This window comes from Haliotis rufescens, unplaced genomic scaffold, assembly GCF_023055435.1.
Source record: "Haliotis rufescens isolate VD_foot unplaced genomic scaffold, xgHalRufe1.0.p SCAF_4, whole genome shotgun sequence".
Classification (NCBI taxonomy): domain Eukaryota; kingdom Metazoa; phylum Mollusca; class Gastropoda; order Lepetellida; family Haliotidae; genus Haliotis; species Haliotis rufescens.
This window is the reverse complement of record NW_025964112.1, coordinates 12,928,674-12,946,863: the sequence shown is the minus strand read 5'-3', so window position 1 is coordinate 12,946,863 and position 18,190 is coordinate 12,928,674. Positions and strand designations below refer to the sequence as shown.

General features: G+C 40.5%; 1 protein-coding gene across 1 annotated transcript in view; it reads right to left on the bottom strand.

Annotated features, from left to right (window-relative positions):
• The window catches only part of LOC124111392, a 172,263-nt gene that overhangs the window by 123,693 nt on the left and 30,380 nt on the right, over positions 1-18,190 (bottom strand). Inside the window, exons 3-18 of the mRNA XM_048382016.1 lie at positions 16,275-16,362; positions 15,259-15,490; positions 13,975-14,118; positions 12,622-12,747; positions 11,865-11,934; positions 10,857-10,978; positions 8,955-9,071; positions 7,812-8,024; positions 6,488-6,634; positions 5,695-5,866; positions 4,601-4,879; positions 3,992-4,120; positions 3,331-3,515; positions 2,486-2,722; positions 1,698-1,805; positions 1,309-1,506 (exon numbers count right to left, since the gene is read on the bottom strand). Of these exons, the coding sequence (XP_048237973.1) occupies positions 1,309-1,506; positions 1,698-1,805; positions 2,486-2,722; positions 3,331-3,515; positions 3,992-4,120; positions 4,601-4,879; positions 5,695-5,866; positions 6,488-6,634; positions 7,812-8,024; positions 8,955-9,071; positions 10,857-10,978; positions 11,865-11,934; positions 12,622-12,747; positions 13,975-14,118; positions 15,259-15,490; positions 16,275-16,362 (2,567 nt within the window). The remainder of the gene's footprint in view (positions 1-1,308; positions 1,507-1,697; positions 1,806-2,485; positions 2,723-3,330; positions 3,516-3,991; positions 4,121-4,600; positions 4,880-5,694; positions 5,867-6,487; positions 6,635-7,811; positions 8,025-8,954; positions 9,072-10,856; positions 10,979-11,864; positions 11,935-12,621; positions 12,748-13,974; positions 14,119-15,258; positions 15,491-16,274; positions 16,363-18,190) is intronic.

Here is an 18,190-nt window from a genome sequence, read left to right as displayed (position 1 = left end):
AGGTAAAACATGAGCATGTCTGATTAAATGCAATGTTTTTATACTTACCTGATGCTACACAGTGCTATAGGTGTAGCGTCAGGTAAGGTAAAACATGAGCATGTCTGATTAAATGCAATGTTTTTATACTTACCTGATGCTACACAGTGCTATAGGTGTAGCGTCAGGTAAGGTAAAACATGAGCATGTCTGATTAAATGCAATGTTTTTATACTTACCTGAACCTACACAGTGCTATAGGTGTAGCGTCAGGTAAGGTAAAACATGAGCATGTCTGATTAAATGCAATGTTTTTATACTTACCTGATGCTACACAGTGCTATAGGTGTAGCGTCAGGTAAGGTAAAACATGAGCATGTCTGATTAAATGCAATGTTTTTATACTTACCTGACGCTACACCAATAGCACTGTGTAGCGTCAGATAAGGTAAAACTTGGTTTATCATGACAGCAGCAATCCACACAGATTATTAAATTTCATGAGTAATGCCTCTTTGTATATAGGTTAGCATTCCCAGAAGTAATCCTACAGTTGGAGGGGTTTCTGGATCAAAAGGGTCTGAACTTACACGGTCTCACTATATCCAAGAATACACATGTAATACGCAGGTCACAAATAGGAAGAAGAATCACATACAACCTTCAGAAAAGAATTATCAAAAAATATTAAATATCAAAACCTACATTATGCATGGTAAACATTTACTATTAACACAAATGTTCCTTCAATCAACATGGTCAAACAGTGTTTCTATTGGTTTATTAATCCGTGTGGCCCACAACAAATGAAAATGATGGTCCTGATGAAATGAGCATCCATATGAAATTTGTGAAACTTTTAATTAAGACAACATACTGCTATTTTAGATACATTTTACATAACTGACTGACCCTGGTATTGTAACAAGCATCACTGACAAATTTAAATCATTTGATTGTTTTGACATGCAGTTGTATTCTATTTTGTAATCTCAAACCCCACATTACTGAAAGTCAAAACCATTGAACCTTGGCTCAAAGCTAAGCTAAAGACAAAATAATAATTTCACTGAACGATGGACACAAATGTTTCTAGTGACCTTCCTATATACACCCTAGAACAAAAAATCCTGTAAATTTACAGCAAGTCAGTGAGTGAGGGAGTGAGTGAGGATAGAATTACCCAGCTTTTAGCCAAATTCCAGCAAAACATCATGACAGGGGACACAAGAAATGGGCTTGACACATTGTACCCATATGGGGAATCGGCATGACAAGCCAATGCTTTAACCGTAAAGTTAACAAAGCATGACACAGAGGATGGCTTACTCAGAAGACTATCGGTGGGACCATATGTTCCGATTGGGCAAGCGTTCTGGAAGCCTGAGGCCTGACCACCCACACAGAAGAACCCTGCAGGACAGTTCTGGCCTTGGTCGACTGTCCCAGCGGGGCAGAACTTGCGTGGAGGGCAGGGGACACAGAAGGTCGTGTCGGTGGCATTCGTCTGATTGTTGTAGGAGCCGCCTGAAAGAGAACATAGGGTTTGATAAGAATTGGTTGTCAGAAAGTGAAAGGTAAGTGGTGGCCACAGAAAGACTTTTATGGGGACAACAGTATTGATCGTTGAAAAATTGGCTAGGAGGGTTTGTGGTGGTCACAGAAACAGACCGAAATCAAGAAATCAGAAGGTTCAAGATGATCAGCAGGACACTCACCTGGACATGGGTACTGTGTCCTCATGGTGGTGCCTTCCAGGCAGTAGTGGCCTTTGGGGCACGGGAACAGAGCGTAGTCCTCTACACCAGGGCCCTCACAGTAGTACCCTGTTGGGAGAAGGGTCATGAGTCTTAACACCATTTGCCAGGAGGGTCATGTTTAACATGTGAAACCAAGCGAGTAACAGTCATGTACTAGTTTCTACAGCAACTACACTCTAACAGTCTTGGCCAAGAAGACTTAAATTCATGACTTCAAAGATACTAAGACATTGTCTCCATATATTTCAGGTAACTAAAAACCGAAATTTGAGGAGAGAGATGTTTCACATGTTTGAATATAAATGATCTGATCCCAGTCCTCATAAAGGCTAAAGAAATTTCATAATATGTTTCGGGTAATAACCATACAAAGTCTTTGAATTTGTATGTTAAGAGCATATTTGAAAAGCAGAATTGTTTCATGTGCCTGTGCAAAGAGTGAGTGAGTGAGTAGGGTTTAACGCCGCTTTTAACAGTATTCCAGTTATATCGCGGCATGTCAGCTTAATGTGGGAGGAAAGCCCGAAGTGTTGCAGGTCTAAGACGTTAAGCACTTCGGTGAAACCCATGAGCACGGTGCTGACAAACCTAGAAACATAATCGGGGCGAACCGGGATTCGAACCCACAATCATAGGTTTCTGGCGTGCCTAAGGGACACAACTCTGCACAGCGAATCGCGGCGCCTTAGACGACTGGGCCACCCGTGCCCCCTCCTGCGCAAAGAACCACACAAATAAATTATCACCTGATGGGCAAGGGACACACGCTTCTTGATTGAAGGATCCGTTGATGGGGTTCCAGGTGCCAGCTGGACATGGGAAGAAATCCTTGCCATCACAGTAGCCTCCCTTAGGGCAGGTGGCATCCCCGGGGCGGGGGTTGGTGGAGGCCACAGGGCAGGTGAAGCCAGCATCACAGTCTGGGCACGATATAGACCCAGGGTTGGAGTAGGTCCCTGGTGGACACTCGGTTCTTCGAGACACTAAATGAATATAGTGAGTGAGTTGAGTTGAGTTTTAACACAGCTCTGACAGTGTTTCAGTTATACCATGGTGTGTCAGTGATGCAGGTCTTGGAGACTTTACCATTTTGGTGAAATACAAAGGAACGATTGGAACAAGCAGCATTGTTCAATTGCTTGAGGATATCACTAACCACGATATCCCTAACAGGAATAGGCTTCACTCTATCAATGTGGACATTAAGAAGACATACACAGACATCATAGCTAGTCTATTTACCATTATTGTAGAACAATATGCTGGATCATAATTTATTTTTAATTGAATGAAAAAACAATGTAACCTCCATAAATGCAAAAAAGTCAATTCTTACAATTAAGTCAACAATAATAACTCCACACACTGCCATGCATCAGCTACACCTTATACATATTGGCAAGATTCATGATATTAATCACTGGGTTGTCTGGTCCAGACTCGATTATTTACAGACTGCCCTCATATAGCTTGAAAATTGCTGAGTGCAGCGTTAAACAACCAACAAACAAAACATTGGCAAGATCATTGGAAGTGACATTGACATTCATAATACTTGCCTACAACTACTTCATCAATATAAAGTACTTACATTCCCTTTCTGGGCAGTAGTATCCGGCCTCGCAGGTTGTGCAGTTGGTGGTTGCACCAGCGCTGTAGGTGCCCACGTCACACAGGATGGGTCCCTCGTCTCGTGTAGGGCAGCGGTAGCCCTCGTCACACACGGTGCAGTCCTTGGCATTTCCTAGCGAGTAGTAGCCAGGCTGACACTCCGTTCTGGTGATCGAGATATGACACAGTTTAGTTATTTTTACTTCGCTACATTTCCTAACTTTTAGACTAAACTGTATTAATTTGCTTGAAGACAAAAATTGAAAAAAGCCATTGTACTAACAATGTGGAAACTCCACTTTATACACTATGCATTCCCTACCTTCCAAATTGATGTGTGAAAGCATTGAATAAAATGTTTTTCTATCATAAACTATAACAATAATGATTCTATCTTATGAACTAAGACCATATCTCTGTGAAATCTGATCCAATAATTCTCACTGTGTATTCCGTATCATTTATCATGTTTAGATACCAATAAAATATCCGAACATCATACGAAAGGAATGATAGGTGTCTGTTATTAAATCATGCTGTGTACGTAAGTTCAGATAACATTAGCATGGACACTTAATTGCTTACTACTTAATATTATAACACTAAAATCAACTCAAAATGATGCCATGACAACTACTTACTCTGTACCAGTGGCAGGATCAGGGCACTCGTATCCCGCCCTACAGCTAGTGCAGGAGGTCTGATTACCCACGGAGTACGTCCCATCGTTACACTTGGTCTCTATGTCATCTGTCGTCACTGGACACGCACTGACAGCAGGAGTACATTGGGTCACATTGCAATCACAAAATGGGCCAAAACAAATTGCACACCAAAAATGGAAAACTAATAACAAAAACTTGAACATTTCAATTCCTGCTTCACAAGTACAAAATGGAAATATCAGTAAATTTCGGTTTTGACACCTAGTTTCAGAATAATGTATCCCACTACTGCAATTATCATTCACCATATAAATCATAAGAACTCAATCTAGAAGAATTTGAAACTTTCAAAGTTTTTTTTCTTGAAACTGACAATGTCATTCTAAACAAAGCTATGGGTATGGTGCTTACATCCCAGTCACAATCAGAGTGAATGTTACTATTCTTATGTCACATGTTACTTATCTCTGGTGAAAACGCCACAAGCATTGCTAGGTTGCTGTCGGACAAAACCGAATCACGATGAACATTAATATTTTTGTTACAGATTATTGAAATTGACATGACAAAAGCAGCAGTACTCACAATCCAGCCTTGCACTCTGTGCACGCCGTCTGCTCGCCCTTGGAGTAGGTTCCCTTGGGGCACTCAGTGATGTCGTCTGTGTCAGTCCTGGGACAGGCGTACCCTGCAGGACACTTGGTACACTTTATGGACCCCTCTATGGAGTACGACCCTGGCGCACAATCCTCAATGTTGGTTCCATCTGCCTTCGGACATTTTTTCCCGGCTGGACAAACAGTGCATGATGTCTGGTTCCCCTCGGAGTAGGTGCCGCTTGGGCAGTCGTGTTCGATGGCTTCACTGGAAGCAGTCTCAAAACGTCATTGCAAGACAGGAGTCAACAGAATTTTTAAAATTTTATGCTAAAACATCAAATACAATTTCAGGTTATAAGTGACCTTTTACCCAATAAAGATCCAGGTAAGAATTGGTTTTCATGCTTGTGATAAGAGGCAACTAATGGTATCTAGTGGTCAGGGTCGCCGACATGGTCGATCTTCCCTCCTTGCATATTGAACATAGGGAACTATATAATAGTATCCTAATGAGACAAAGTAGAAGATAAGCATGAGGAGAGGGAGTGAGTGAGTTGGGTTTAACGCCGCTTTTAACATTATTCCAGTTATATCATGGCGTGTCAGCTTAATGTGGGAGGAAAGCCCGAAGTGATGCAGGTCTCAGACGTTTACCACTTCGGTGAAACCCACGAGCACGGGTATGGTGCTGACAAACCTAGAAACATAATCGGGGCGAACCGGGATTCGAACCCACAATCATAGGTTTCTGGCGTGCCTAAGGGACGCAACTCTGCACAGCGAATCGCGGCGCCTTAGACGACTGGGCCACCCGTGCCCCCCATGAGGAGAGAGATGGTTATGACACTTATTAAACAGTGTTATAGTTATATGAAAACATATCAGCTTATATGGGAGGAAAGCCAGCGACACAGGTCGTAGAAATTTGCCACTTTGGGGTAACCATTGATGGGGATGGTGCTGAAAACCCATGGAGAGGGACAAATCTGGGACTCAAACCCATGACTAAGGGACACAACTCTTCATTGGAACTTAAATTGTTATGAGCCACATGGTAGAGATGAAGAGTGGCTGACTCACGTTGTGGAGGGGCAGTACTTGGACAGGGGACACTTAGTGCAGTTGACTGATCCTGCGATGGAGTAGTAACCAGCTTCACAGTCATAGTTGGCGGTCATATCTCCCAGATTCGGACATGCCTTTCCTCGCGCACACTGGGTGCAGTCTGTTGACCCGGGGTCACTGATGTATCCTGGGAACAGGAAGTACAAGCATGTTTAGAACACTGAGAGGAAGGTCGAAAGTCATGCTTGATGTTTCTTGCCAAATAGTATAAGACATGATGTAGAATCCTCTGCAGACATTAAACAACATTTTGCTCTTGTTTATATACAGAATGCTTTCGTATAATGTTATAAGGTAAATAAATAGGTAAAGTAGCTTTACATCATCCCAAAAGAAAGTCCCCTTTCTATTTCAGGAAATCATTCCATCAGTTTAAAACTTTTAGCATCTCTTGTCTCCTAATATTGTTCAGTGAGTGAGTAAATTTGGTGTTACGCCATTTTTAGCAATATTCCAGCAATATCACGGCAGGGGACACCAGAAATGGGCTTCACACATTGTACCCATGTCGGAAATTGAACCCGGGTCCTCGGCGTGATGAGCAAATGCCTCAACCATTAGGCTACCCAACTGCCCCTAATTTTGTTCAGAGGCTGAAAGGAATGGAGTATTTGTAGCACATAAATGAGCATTTCTGATTAAATGCAACCTATGGCACTGTGTAGCGTCAGGTAAGGTAAAACATATAATCTACCACTCTGACAATGTTAATAAAATAATGTCCTGGCAATGATGAAAGAGGACGTACCGTCGTTACACTTGGTGGGCATGTCTGTTGTTGTGGGGCACATGTAGCCCCCGGGGCACTGCTGGCAGACAGAGGACGATGCGTTCAGGTTGTACGAGCCCTGGGTGCAGGCAGTCGGTGCAGTCATCTTATCCAGGCACTCAAAGCCTGGTGAACAAACAAGACATAATACACTAGAAGGTTGCTGTAACTAATCAACAAATATCTGAATTACATTCCACAGAACTCCACCATTTGTATGATTTTGTATATGCTTAAAATAGATTATCATCTACGGGGAATTGCAACGAATTGTACCTATGAATGTTTTCAACAGGGATGTCAAGATACAATATAATTAAATATGTTAGCAAATCCCCAGTTTGCGAAATAACTTACATGTGTGTATGAAATTGAATAAATTAAATATGAATACATGGGTCCATGTGTGAAACAATATGGAATTAAAATATGAATTGCTACGGGATTAAAATATGAACTGACACAAGTATTTGTTTGTTTGTCTGTTGTTTAACACTGCACTCAGCGATATTCAAGCTATGTATGACAGCAGTCTGTAAATACTCAAGTCTGCACCAGACAATCCAGTGATTGACATCATGAGCATTGATCCACATAATTGGGATACAAGTAAGTGTGAATCGCGAATCACATTGTCTGAGAATATTATCGATACACCAATGCATTGTTGAATCATGAAATCCCAAGTTTTCAAAGAATCTTTTCAAAGAACTATTCACCAATACAGATATGAAAAATAAAGAAGTATCTCCATGATATCTATTCTGTTAAACAAACATGTTATTTGGTTATGTGTTAAATTCTACCTCCGAGTTCTCGGAAACACTAAACTAAAGTCACTGCCTTATGTAAAAATCTTCTCAATATTGACTGATATAGTTTAAAAAGAAAAGAATATTCCAAATTGCCATTGCTGCCTGTTCTACAACCAGACTAGCAGAGGGACCGTCGAAGGTACCAGCAGTCAGTACTGTAGAACTATGATATTATGATTTGGTTGGTTGTTTTGTTGTTTAACGCCACACTCAGCAATATTCCAGCCATATAACGGCGGTCTGTAAATAATCGAGTCTGGACCAGACAATCCAGTGAATAATATCATGAGCATCGATCCACGCAATTGGGATCGATGACATGCATCAACCAAGTCAGCGAGCCTGACCACCCGATCCTGTTAGTCGCCTTTTACGACAAGCATAGTCACCTTTTACGGCAAGCATGGGTTGCTGAAGACCTATTCTACCCCGGAATCTTCACGGGTCTATGACATTATGAAGCAATGAATGATCCCTTATTTCCAAACCTGGTGGGCAGGGTGTACAGGAAGTTGCTGTTCCAAGAGAGTAAGTCCCATCAGCACAGTCGGTGGCGACACTTGTGGAGCACCACTTCCCTGCAGGACACTGAGTACAGGAGCCAGCTCCAACATCGGCGAAAAATCCCTGTGAACATGGGATCTCACCGGACGAACCCTCGGGGCAGTAGTTCCCAGCTGTACACTGGTCGCAGGTCATGGCTGAAACAAAGTTCATTCAGATATGGATGGCACCACACCAGGAAGAGTAAATAAAACTAAAAGCCACTTTTAGCAATATTCCAGCAATAACATGGCTGGAGTCATGATGGGGTACAAATAAACTTACGTAATGTGGGGAATCAAGCCCATTTGTGATGCATCAAGATCAAAGGCTATACTTACTGTCCCTCCTGCCCCAGTAACTTTATCTCAAACAAGCATGAAATACTTACATCCCCCACCAATATGACATGTCTGGTTGTGTGCAGGGCAGGAAATATTGTACGGTTTTCAAGATCTGCTCCGGAAACGAGCACTTCTGTCATTTTCAGTCTTAAGTCAAAGTCGTTGACATGGAAACTCGATTAATAAATTTTACAAAAATCACAAACTATCAAAAGGCACCAGTTCACCACTAGACCTATCTCTGTGCCACAATTGGTTAGATATCTCTGATGGTTTTTGAGTTCTGCTTCGGAAAAGAAACGTGAACCCATTCCACTTCTTGGCAGAAGAAATGAACCATTTCAAAACAGCTAAGATATTGTGACCTCATGTGACATAAAGAAACTAATGTCATTCATGCAGACAGTTTAGAAAACTCTGCATGGACATTCTATTTCAATCAACTATATTCCAAAGAGCATCTATCACTTGTATTTGACCATGTACTGGTGCCTAGCTGGTGTTCATAGCAGGACATTTAACAGTGATATCATTTGTCCCACTCAGTTGTTGATCACTTGCTTCATACAGGTACCAAAATGTCACATTGAAAGAATAACGAAGATAAAATTCATGTCATCATTGGTATACAGCTTCTAAAATGCCACATAAACGTAACCTCCCTCAAGATTTCCTGGAATGTCACTACCAACCCTGTTGGTATATATACCAAATGGCTTCACATGCTACAAAGCCAATACTTACTGGCTGCAGGGCTGAAGGTTCCAGCGGCACACTTGACAGGGGTATCTGCAGCCGAAGCACACCCATACCCTGCTGGACACTGTAGGCACTGCCGGACACCCTCAGCAGAGTAGTGATCTGCAACAAACCAGCAGTCACAGTCATGATATAATTGCTTGGGCAACAACAATATGCTTATGTCATTTGGTGGTGTTGCCTGTTTCTGTCACAAACCATTTATTTGTTAATGGTGTCAGGAGATGCTTCCATACAATTTTGTTCTGGTGTTCATGGCTTGTCCTTAGACCTGAGTCCCCAACCTGAGCCTATATATTTGTGTGGTACTGTGATGCTTCAAAACAAAATTGTTTTGTTTTTATAGCTTGCACTAAAAACTGGTTAAAAATCAAATGTTTCAATTAAAAAGCATTTTACATCATGTATTCTTATTTTAAACTTATATATTAAGCATATATTTGACACTAATATTTGTAAATATTTTAATAAATCCAATATTCAAATATAAATCTACCTAGAGAAACATCAACAATAATACAGTAGTAAAAGACCATGAGTCGTGCACATCCCACCCAGTAACGGTGTGCACCCATTGATACAAACACTGACCTGATTCCACCTCGTACATTAATCTTGGGTGTTTGTTACATAAGTCCTGCAAACAATTACTAGATATAACTGGAAATCAATTACATTGACACCAATGTGTAATTTGTAACTGATACATGAATTGTTTGATCCAATCTCTTGATTAGTTGATTTATGTCAACATGCAGTGCATGCTATCGCATTGTTATATAGCTATCAATAATATATCAATGAACTGGGACCACTGAGGAATCAATATGACTTGTGTGTGCAGGATTTCCTGGAATATACCGGATCCATTCAGGCCCTTTATTTGGTTATAGACAAATGATTTACATTGTTTTTCAAGATGTGATGGCATAAATATGATAAAGAAATGTATTTTAATATTTTATTATCTTAAATTTTCTAAAGACCTTTTAGATTGGGAAGGTAAACAAAGAATTTTCAAAACTGTTAAGCTACATTTTTAAATATTTTATTATCTTTGCCTTTTCTAACACATCAAATATTGTGACTGGGCAAATACAAATACATTTAAACTGTTTCATTTTTTTTTTTGTTCGAGGCTTTTTGATCCAAAGGTCTAAAATGTCACTTAAGGTATACATCAAAATTGGTAAACTGAAAAATATACAAAACACTATATTGGCATTGTGCATTAACCTTATTTTGGTCACAACTGTATTTTGCTTTGTCAGAATTTTACGAGATACAAATATTTCTTTCAGGCTAAAATAATGACCAAATTTCTACTTAGGCTAAAAACAACCCCCAAACCACCTTCCCGTAAAATGAACCAATAATGTTGATTCATAAACTAACAATTTTTAATGTGGACAACTTTCTTAAATTTGGGGTACTTTACGATGTTTAAATTGACATAATTATTTAAACTACAATCCACTTTTTTTTTTATGAAACGACAGCCCAGTCAGTTCATTTAAGGTACTTATTGCTCTTATTGGTCTTATGCTCTTTTTAGCAAAATTGTACCCATGTGGTGATCCTAAAACATGATATATACCTCAATATGCATAGTATTTATTTTAAATAACACCTTTATACATGAATAATAGCTTGTCAAATCCTCATATTTATCACATCAAAGGTTTTAATTACTAGTCTATCTTACAGATCCCCGAGCTTATATTAATTAAAATAATCACCCACATACAATTCTCATATCCTTCTCAACCAGATCAGCCTATATCTGTACCCAAATTAATGAAACCTAAAGAATTCACTTAACCAAATGCATAACATTATTTCAGGGACTATGTGAGTGACAGATTCCGCGTGATAGGACATTTGTACCTGCTTGACAGGCTTTGGGAGCTTCCGTGGTGGTGGGGCAGTAACTTCCTGCGGGGCAGCGCGTGCAGGCACCGTCGCCTTCCAGAGAGTAGTAGCCTGCGGAGCATGACACTGGTGATGACCTGCCAATAATGGTATAGTCAGTTAATGGACACTTCCTGTGCAGAAGTTATCAGAAAGTATTACAGGAGATGATGGTGAAATGGTGAGGTGAAGTGAAATGGGGTTTAACATCGTGTCCAAGATTATTGCACTTATATAGCAACATGCATGTACGTGTGTGTGTTTGTGTGGCTGCTTGTACTAGTCCGGACTGATGCCGATTTATAGTGCTAGCTCACTGAGATACCATGCCGCAGTTTAACATGAATACCCCACTCAGACACAGTATACTGACTCCGAGCCGACCAGTCCTTGTTTTAGCCCCTTAATGCTAAGCGCCAGACAGGGTAACAACAAGTACCATCTTTTAACGTCTTTTGGTATGACGCGGCCGGGGATCGAACCCCTGCCAGGTGACACACTGCCACGGAGGCGGTTGATGGTACTGATGAAGATTTTCATTCCCTTTTTTCTCTGTTGGATACGACGGGTAGTCGTAAAGAGCAGGTACTGGGACTGTGAGCTGACCAGTCCTTGTTTCCGCCCCTTAATGCTGAGTGCTAGGCAGAGTAACATCAAGAACCATCTTTTGATGTCTTTTGTTATGACGCGGCCAGCGTTTGAACCCCGGAGTCTCCTAAAGGAACATGGCCATTCAGAATATATTGGGTTTTAAACACAGCCACCATTGTGGTCACCCAATCTCCATATTAGTTTTTGTCTATCAAGACCTTGAACCCACATAGAGTCTGTCAGGGAAATACGGCGATATTTCCCACATCTCCAATGGTTATACAAGCTTGTTCATACTGAACAAATAAAACGTCAACAGAGGCTTGTTATAGTGTAATGTTGGACCATACATTTTGTCTGCCTTAATTTCTTATAAATTCATAAGAAACTTACACTGGATTTGTGCATTTCTTCCCGGCAGGACAAAGTTCACAGGTCCCTTTGTTGGAGTCAGGAACCTTATCTGAAAATTAAAATACAATATGTGCAGAAAACTGTCAGAAATATTTAACAGTATCCATGAAACCAGTGTTGGCCATAATGGAAATTTGGGAAGACTTGTACTATTCAAAAGAAGATTTCTTCCTTTGATAAAGTAGACTGATGTTTTCACTGCAAAAAAGCTAAGGTCCTTGACCTTTAATACTAATACCTCATACACACACACACACCCACCAATACTATGTCACAAGTACTTGTTAATCAACTGTAAACAAATAATTCATCAGTGAAATGGCCTGACATTTGATATGAATGAAACATAAGGAAAGAGATGAGTGTCATTGAACACCTGCGTTGTACAGTCACGTACGTTCATACCACTCGGGGCCCTTTACCACTCAGCAATCACAGAGCTAAGCGAGGTGAGGTAAAATGGGGTTTTACATCACGTTCAAGCTTATTGCACTTATATAGTGATGTGCATGCATGTGCATGCATGCGTATACTAGTGCTTGTCGTAAAAGGCGATTATGCTTATTATAAGAGGTGACTAACGGGATTGGGTGGTCAGGCTCGCTGACTTGGTTGATGCATATTAGAGCTAAGACAATCATAATCACAGATTAATATTATCATAATATACATAATAAAAAAGGGCTATAGATCGCCAGCAGCTGAAGGTCGATCACCAAGCTAGGGTCACACTCACCTGCATCACATATTGTACAACTGGCACTGCCTTGTGGAGCTATGTACCCTGGGTCACAATCTTGGGGCACTGAGGTGGCATTGGGGCACATCTGACCTTCGGGGCATGGGGAGCATGAACTCAGACCTGGAAATAATAAGATTTCAAGTTTTCATGAACTTCTGAGAAGAAGAAAGAAGACACTTTCACTTTTCTGTTGTACTTGTGATTGAACAGCTGAGAAATAAATGACATATATTTCCACACACAGGTACTGGCAGTTCATTAAACAAGTATTACTTTCATGTTTAACATCTCCAAGGAATAACCTTTCCCAACATTTCCATAACGCGGAGTTGTTATAAATGATAAATATAATGAACATAGAAGAAAAATAAATACAGTAAACTACGGTTATGACAAACTCAAAGGGACCACTAATTTTAGTTTGTTATAACTGAGTTCGTTATACGCATATATACAGCATAACTACAGCAAATTTTAGGGACAAAAAGGTAAGTTCGTTATATCCGTCTGTTCGTTATAAGCGTGTCCGTTATAAACGTAGTTTACATTACATGCAGTGAAACCTCTTTACGAAACCATTGCAAATGTATCTTGTCCATAGTGGGAGACAAGGGGTTTGACTATATGCGGGAATATTTGAAATTACAAATCATTTATCACAAAATTTACACTCAGATTGAACAAATTTATCATCCCCAGCTATGTTCACCTGGTATGCTATGCAGTCATCGATTGTGATTTTATATACAAGATGGCAATTCTCCCTGAAACTTGTACTGTGTGCAGAGGGGTTGCTATAATTCTCAAGTGAGCATTATACTCCAGAAAAATAGGTGCTGCAAACAAGGACAACCTGGACCATGAGGTAAAAACAAATCATAAATAAAGTAGTCAGCAACTAGTGAGTGAGTGAGTGAGTTGGGTTTAACACTGCTTTTAACAGTATTCCAGTTACGTATATCGTGGCGTGTCAGCTTAATGTGGGAGGAAAGCCCGAAGTGATGCAGGTCTCAGATGCTTACCACTTCGGTGAAACCCACGACCAAGGTTATGGTGCTGACAAACCTAGAAACATAATCGGGGCGAACCGAGATTCGAACCCACAATCATAAGTTTCTGGCGTGCCCAAGGGACGCAACTCTGCACAGCGAATCACGGCACCTCAGACGACTGGGCCACCCTTTCTCCCAGTCAGCAACAAGAGTTTGGACGAAGTTTCACAGCATTTGGATTTTACAACATCATGTACCAATTCTTTATAATATTTCCATTTTGTCTAGTTCTTCAACAGATATAAGAAAATGACAGGAATATGCAACAAGGAACCTGATTGGAAGACGGACTGACCTGCTGAGGCTGCGTACTGCCCAGGGGCACATGGATGACATGCCCCCTCACCATTTGCACTGTAGAACCCTGCCATGCAGGAAACAGGTGCCCCCCGACTGGGGCACTCCTTTCCCGCGGGGCACTTCTGACACGATGTCCGACCTGAAACAAGACACATCCCATACACATCAATAAAAACATGTCCTCACAAAAGTTTATTCTCCTTTGAACTGACAAAATTGATAATTTCGTGAGTGACATCAGATCAAGAGCACATGATGGGATGAGAAAAAACATTTCTTACTCACTCAGTGTGAACAATCATGCAATTCCACTTGATAATTATTGTGATAATTATGGTATTTCATCATTAATTATATGCAATATTCACATCAAATTCCAAAATTCATTACACAAACTCATGCATGTGAAACCACTTTCAAAAGTATTTTATTCTAAATCGAACTCAGTGGAATTCTCTCTATAATGTTTAATTAAAGTCTGGTATGCAACCCTGATACATGTACACGGATTCTAGCTGTGTCTCAAGGGCCCCATACAGCCCAATACACTTCAGACAGGGACAAAAGGATATAAGGTGATGAAGTTTTGAAGATGATTTTCAAATGAATGCTATGATTAATTTTTAGATTTCTTGACTTCAGAGTGCGATGGTTTTCTGTATCAACTTGAAATTTATCAGATTAATAAAAAACCCATTTGTCTTAAAGTTCAACATAAGACTATGGATTCCATAGTAGTGTTTTTCGTTTACTGCTGTTACTGAATCAAACCCAGGCCTACAAGGCTACCCTGACAACCAAGTATCATAACATATATATATAGCAACGTGTATGCACATGTGTGTGTGTTGCTGCTTGTACTAGTCTGGGCTAATGCTGATTTTATAGCGCTAGCCCATTGAGATACCATGCCAGAGTTTAACATGAATACCCCACTCAGACACAGTATAATGACTTCGAGCCGACCAGTCCTTGTTGTAGCCGCTTGAAGCCGGGCATCAGACAGGGAAACACCAAGTAGCATCTTTTAGCATCTTTTGGTGTAACACGGCCAGGGATCAAACCCACAACCTTCCTCTTTCTGGGCAGATGCTCTATCCACTAGATCATGTAGTCGGTGAGTCTTAATTCAAACCAATGACCAGTGGAATCAGAGAAGTGAAAGTGACAGCTCAACCCAGTACTAAGTTCCTTGGTACATGTCCCCTTTTGATACAAAATAGTCTTGTTTGGGTTTCTTTTGAATATTTCTTAAAGCTGAGTATTTTACTTGACGAACCTGTTGTTGATGTATAGTCGCCATCATCACATGGAACAGGGCCCTGGTCTTTAGCAACACACTTTGATCCGATTGGACACGGTGTGCAGTCTGTGCTACCCCCTAGTGAGTACTGTCCATTGCCGCAGTCTGCTGGGGTTGAGGTCTTGATCGTGGGGCAGGACTTTCCAGCAGGGCAGGACTTACAGCTTGTTGAACCAGCAACGTCTGTGTACTTCCCTTGAGGACAGTCCTACATGAAGAGGGGCAGAGGGGAGGAATGTTAGGAAGCAGCATGAACATACCTGCACAGGTAAATCATGAGAAAGAGAGAAATGTGCCAATTGGATGAGGAAGGATAAGTACAGGTGCTTTGGGGGCCACTGGGCAATGCTGGAAAATTTGAAATTACATATTGGAAAATTAGTATGAAAGTTTATGGGACCTTTTCATTGGAGTGAGTGAGATGGGTTTAACGCCGCTTTTAACAGTATTCCAGTTATATCATGGCGTGTCAGCTCAATGTGGGAGGAAAGCCCCAAGTGATGCAGGTCTCAGACGTTTACCACTTTGGTGAAACCCATGAGCACAGGTATGGTGCTGACAAACCTAGAAACATAATCGGGGCGAACCGGGATTCGAACCCACAATCATAGGTTTCTGGCCTGCCCAAGGGACGCAACTCTGCACAGCAAATCGCGGCGCCTTAGACGACTGGGCCACCCGTGACCCCCCCTTTTCATGTCACTGGTAAAGGGCTTTTCATGCTCATCTTAAACATGCAAGTTTTGGTCTCCATCAGGAAGAGGCTAAGATGAGAAAAGAGGTTGATTTAATAAAACTAGGAGCCAGTCCATGACTGAAGATGATTTTTTACTATCCATTTTTTTTTTTACCTTTATCATTTATAAAACCATCTTTTTGAGACATTTTAGCCTTACTACCACATTCCCTGTGGTGTCAAAAACAAGTGTTGTATCCCAAAGAAAACAAAACCCAAAAGATGACTGAGGGATTTGTTAACTCCTCCGCAGTACCTGACATTCGCTTTCTGCTGTCTTTCCTGTGCCATCGTTGAATGTTCCAGCAGGACACCCCTTGGCCGTACTACTCCCTGCTGGGCAGCTGGAAAGTGGAAGGATACCATGTAAAGGTGGAAAAAGTAGTTCTGGTCAAATGCATTGGTTTGAAGACATGCTAAGCTTGAACAGAAAGCTGGAACGCAACTTGCTTTGCGAAAAAAATCAAAAGTATGACATGGCACGTGTTGTCTGAGCACATGAAAAGCGAGGTAAATCGGACTTACTTGGGTTAAGTGAGGTTGGCATGATATGTTGTCGTGATAGGATGTACATTTAACAATTCTGTTTTATAGCTCATCAAAATGAGGAAGTAGTAGAACACGTTAGTTAAAATAGGCTGTCGCAATAGGACGCAAAAATGCTTGCCAAAATTGAGCTTGATTGAATTGTTGAAAGCAATAGATTTTGAGAATCATGTTTAGTTAATTTTGTCACATTTACATTTATTCATCTTTTTAAGAAGAGATTCACGTTTAGTTCTCTCCATTTAGGACCTGAATTAATTAAATCATCAATATCAAGCGAGTCACGTTTAGTTCCCTGCATACAACTATGGGGGAATTTGAATTTAGGTAATAGTTTATATTCCTCTGCGCAACATGCATAGTACAGAATTTGGCTACTTGAAACATCAAAGAAAGACTACAGAAGCACTTGTTGTTCTAATGCGGCACCTAGTGAGATCAAAGACACCTACTATTAATTTTTAAAGAACTGACATGAACCTTTCCTAGCCTGAAGGCCAAACTGTCCAAACGTGTCGTTCCAGTGATCAGTTACACAGGCTGGCCACTCAAAAGGGAACGCTGTATACTGCGTGAAACTCACATTAAAAAATTATTCTATGGTAAAGACCACTTTGGACGCTTTAGCAGACAAAACCAAGAACACCTTTATAGAACCACAAAAAATGTTCTGATCGAATTGTAAAACAAGATATAATCTTTTCATCAAAGTATTTATTTTAGAGAAAAGAGCAAACAATATGAAATGATATTCTATTTTTCATAATAGAATCGAAGTAATGTTTGTAGAACACATATGTGTAAAATAATGTACTTCATAACCAGAGCTATATGAATCAAACATATCATGGATATGAAGTTAATGTCTCGTTGCTCGCCAGTGATGTTTTGCCAAATGAAATAAGAAAACTTCAGATACGCCTCTATGTCACAATATACATACTAAACTAAATATACTAAGTACCAAGACAATAAAACAAAAGGCCAGGCCTCATTAACTGCACCAGTGACATGTTCCCCTCGCTAAACCTGCATACCGTATTCGACGTAATAAGCCCCCCACTCTAATAAGCGCACACAGCGATATTTGCTGATATATTGGCAAGTGAACAATCCCAATTAGCACCCCTTCCGATTGATCAATGTACACAAGACTTCTTCATTCGCATATAACATGCACTCATGTGTTAAATGCATCCTTAATTATGGGCAATTAAATTCTGGAAAAATATATCTGTCGTATATAAACATTTCAGGCTGTCAGCATAAACCACAAAATTTATCTTTCAACTCAGTTTTTCTCACCAAAATAATATTGTCATAAGAGCCCCTATTTTTAATTTTGAGAGCGCCCTGGGCGCATATTACGTTAAATACGGTATACATTATGTACCGAGCCACATAACACCATTAAGTAAAATAACAAAGAAAAAGACTTAGTTAACATTGAAGATTTATGGGGGCATAATCACTGTTGATTTATTAGGACTGCCACCTGGCTGGAAAGACACATACAGCGACATAATGTAGGATTGACTTGTTGAGGGATGAAGGCATGCATATGTCCATTAACTAAGTGTTGACAGGTAAAATCAATATGATATGTCTTGTGATCTGAGGAGACTT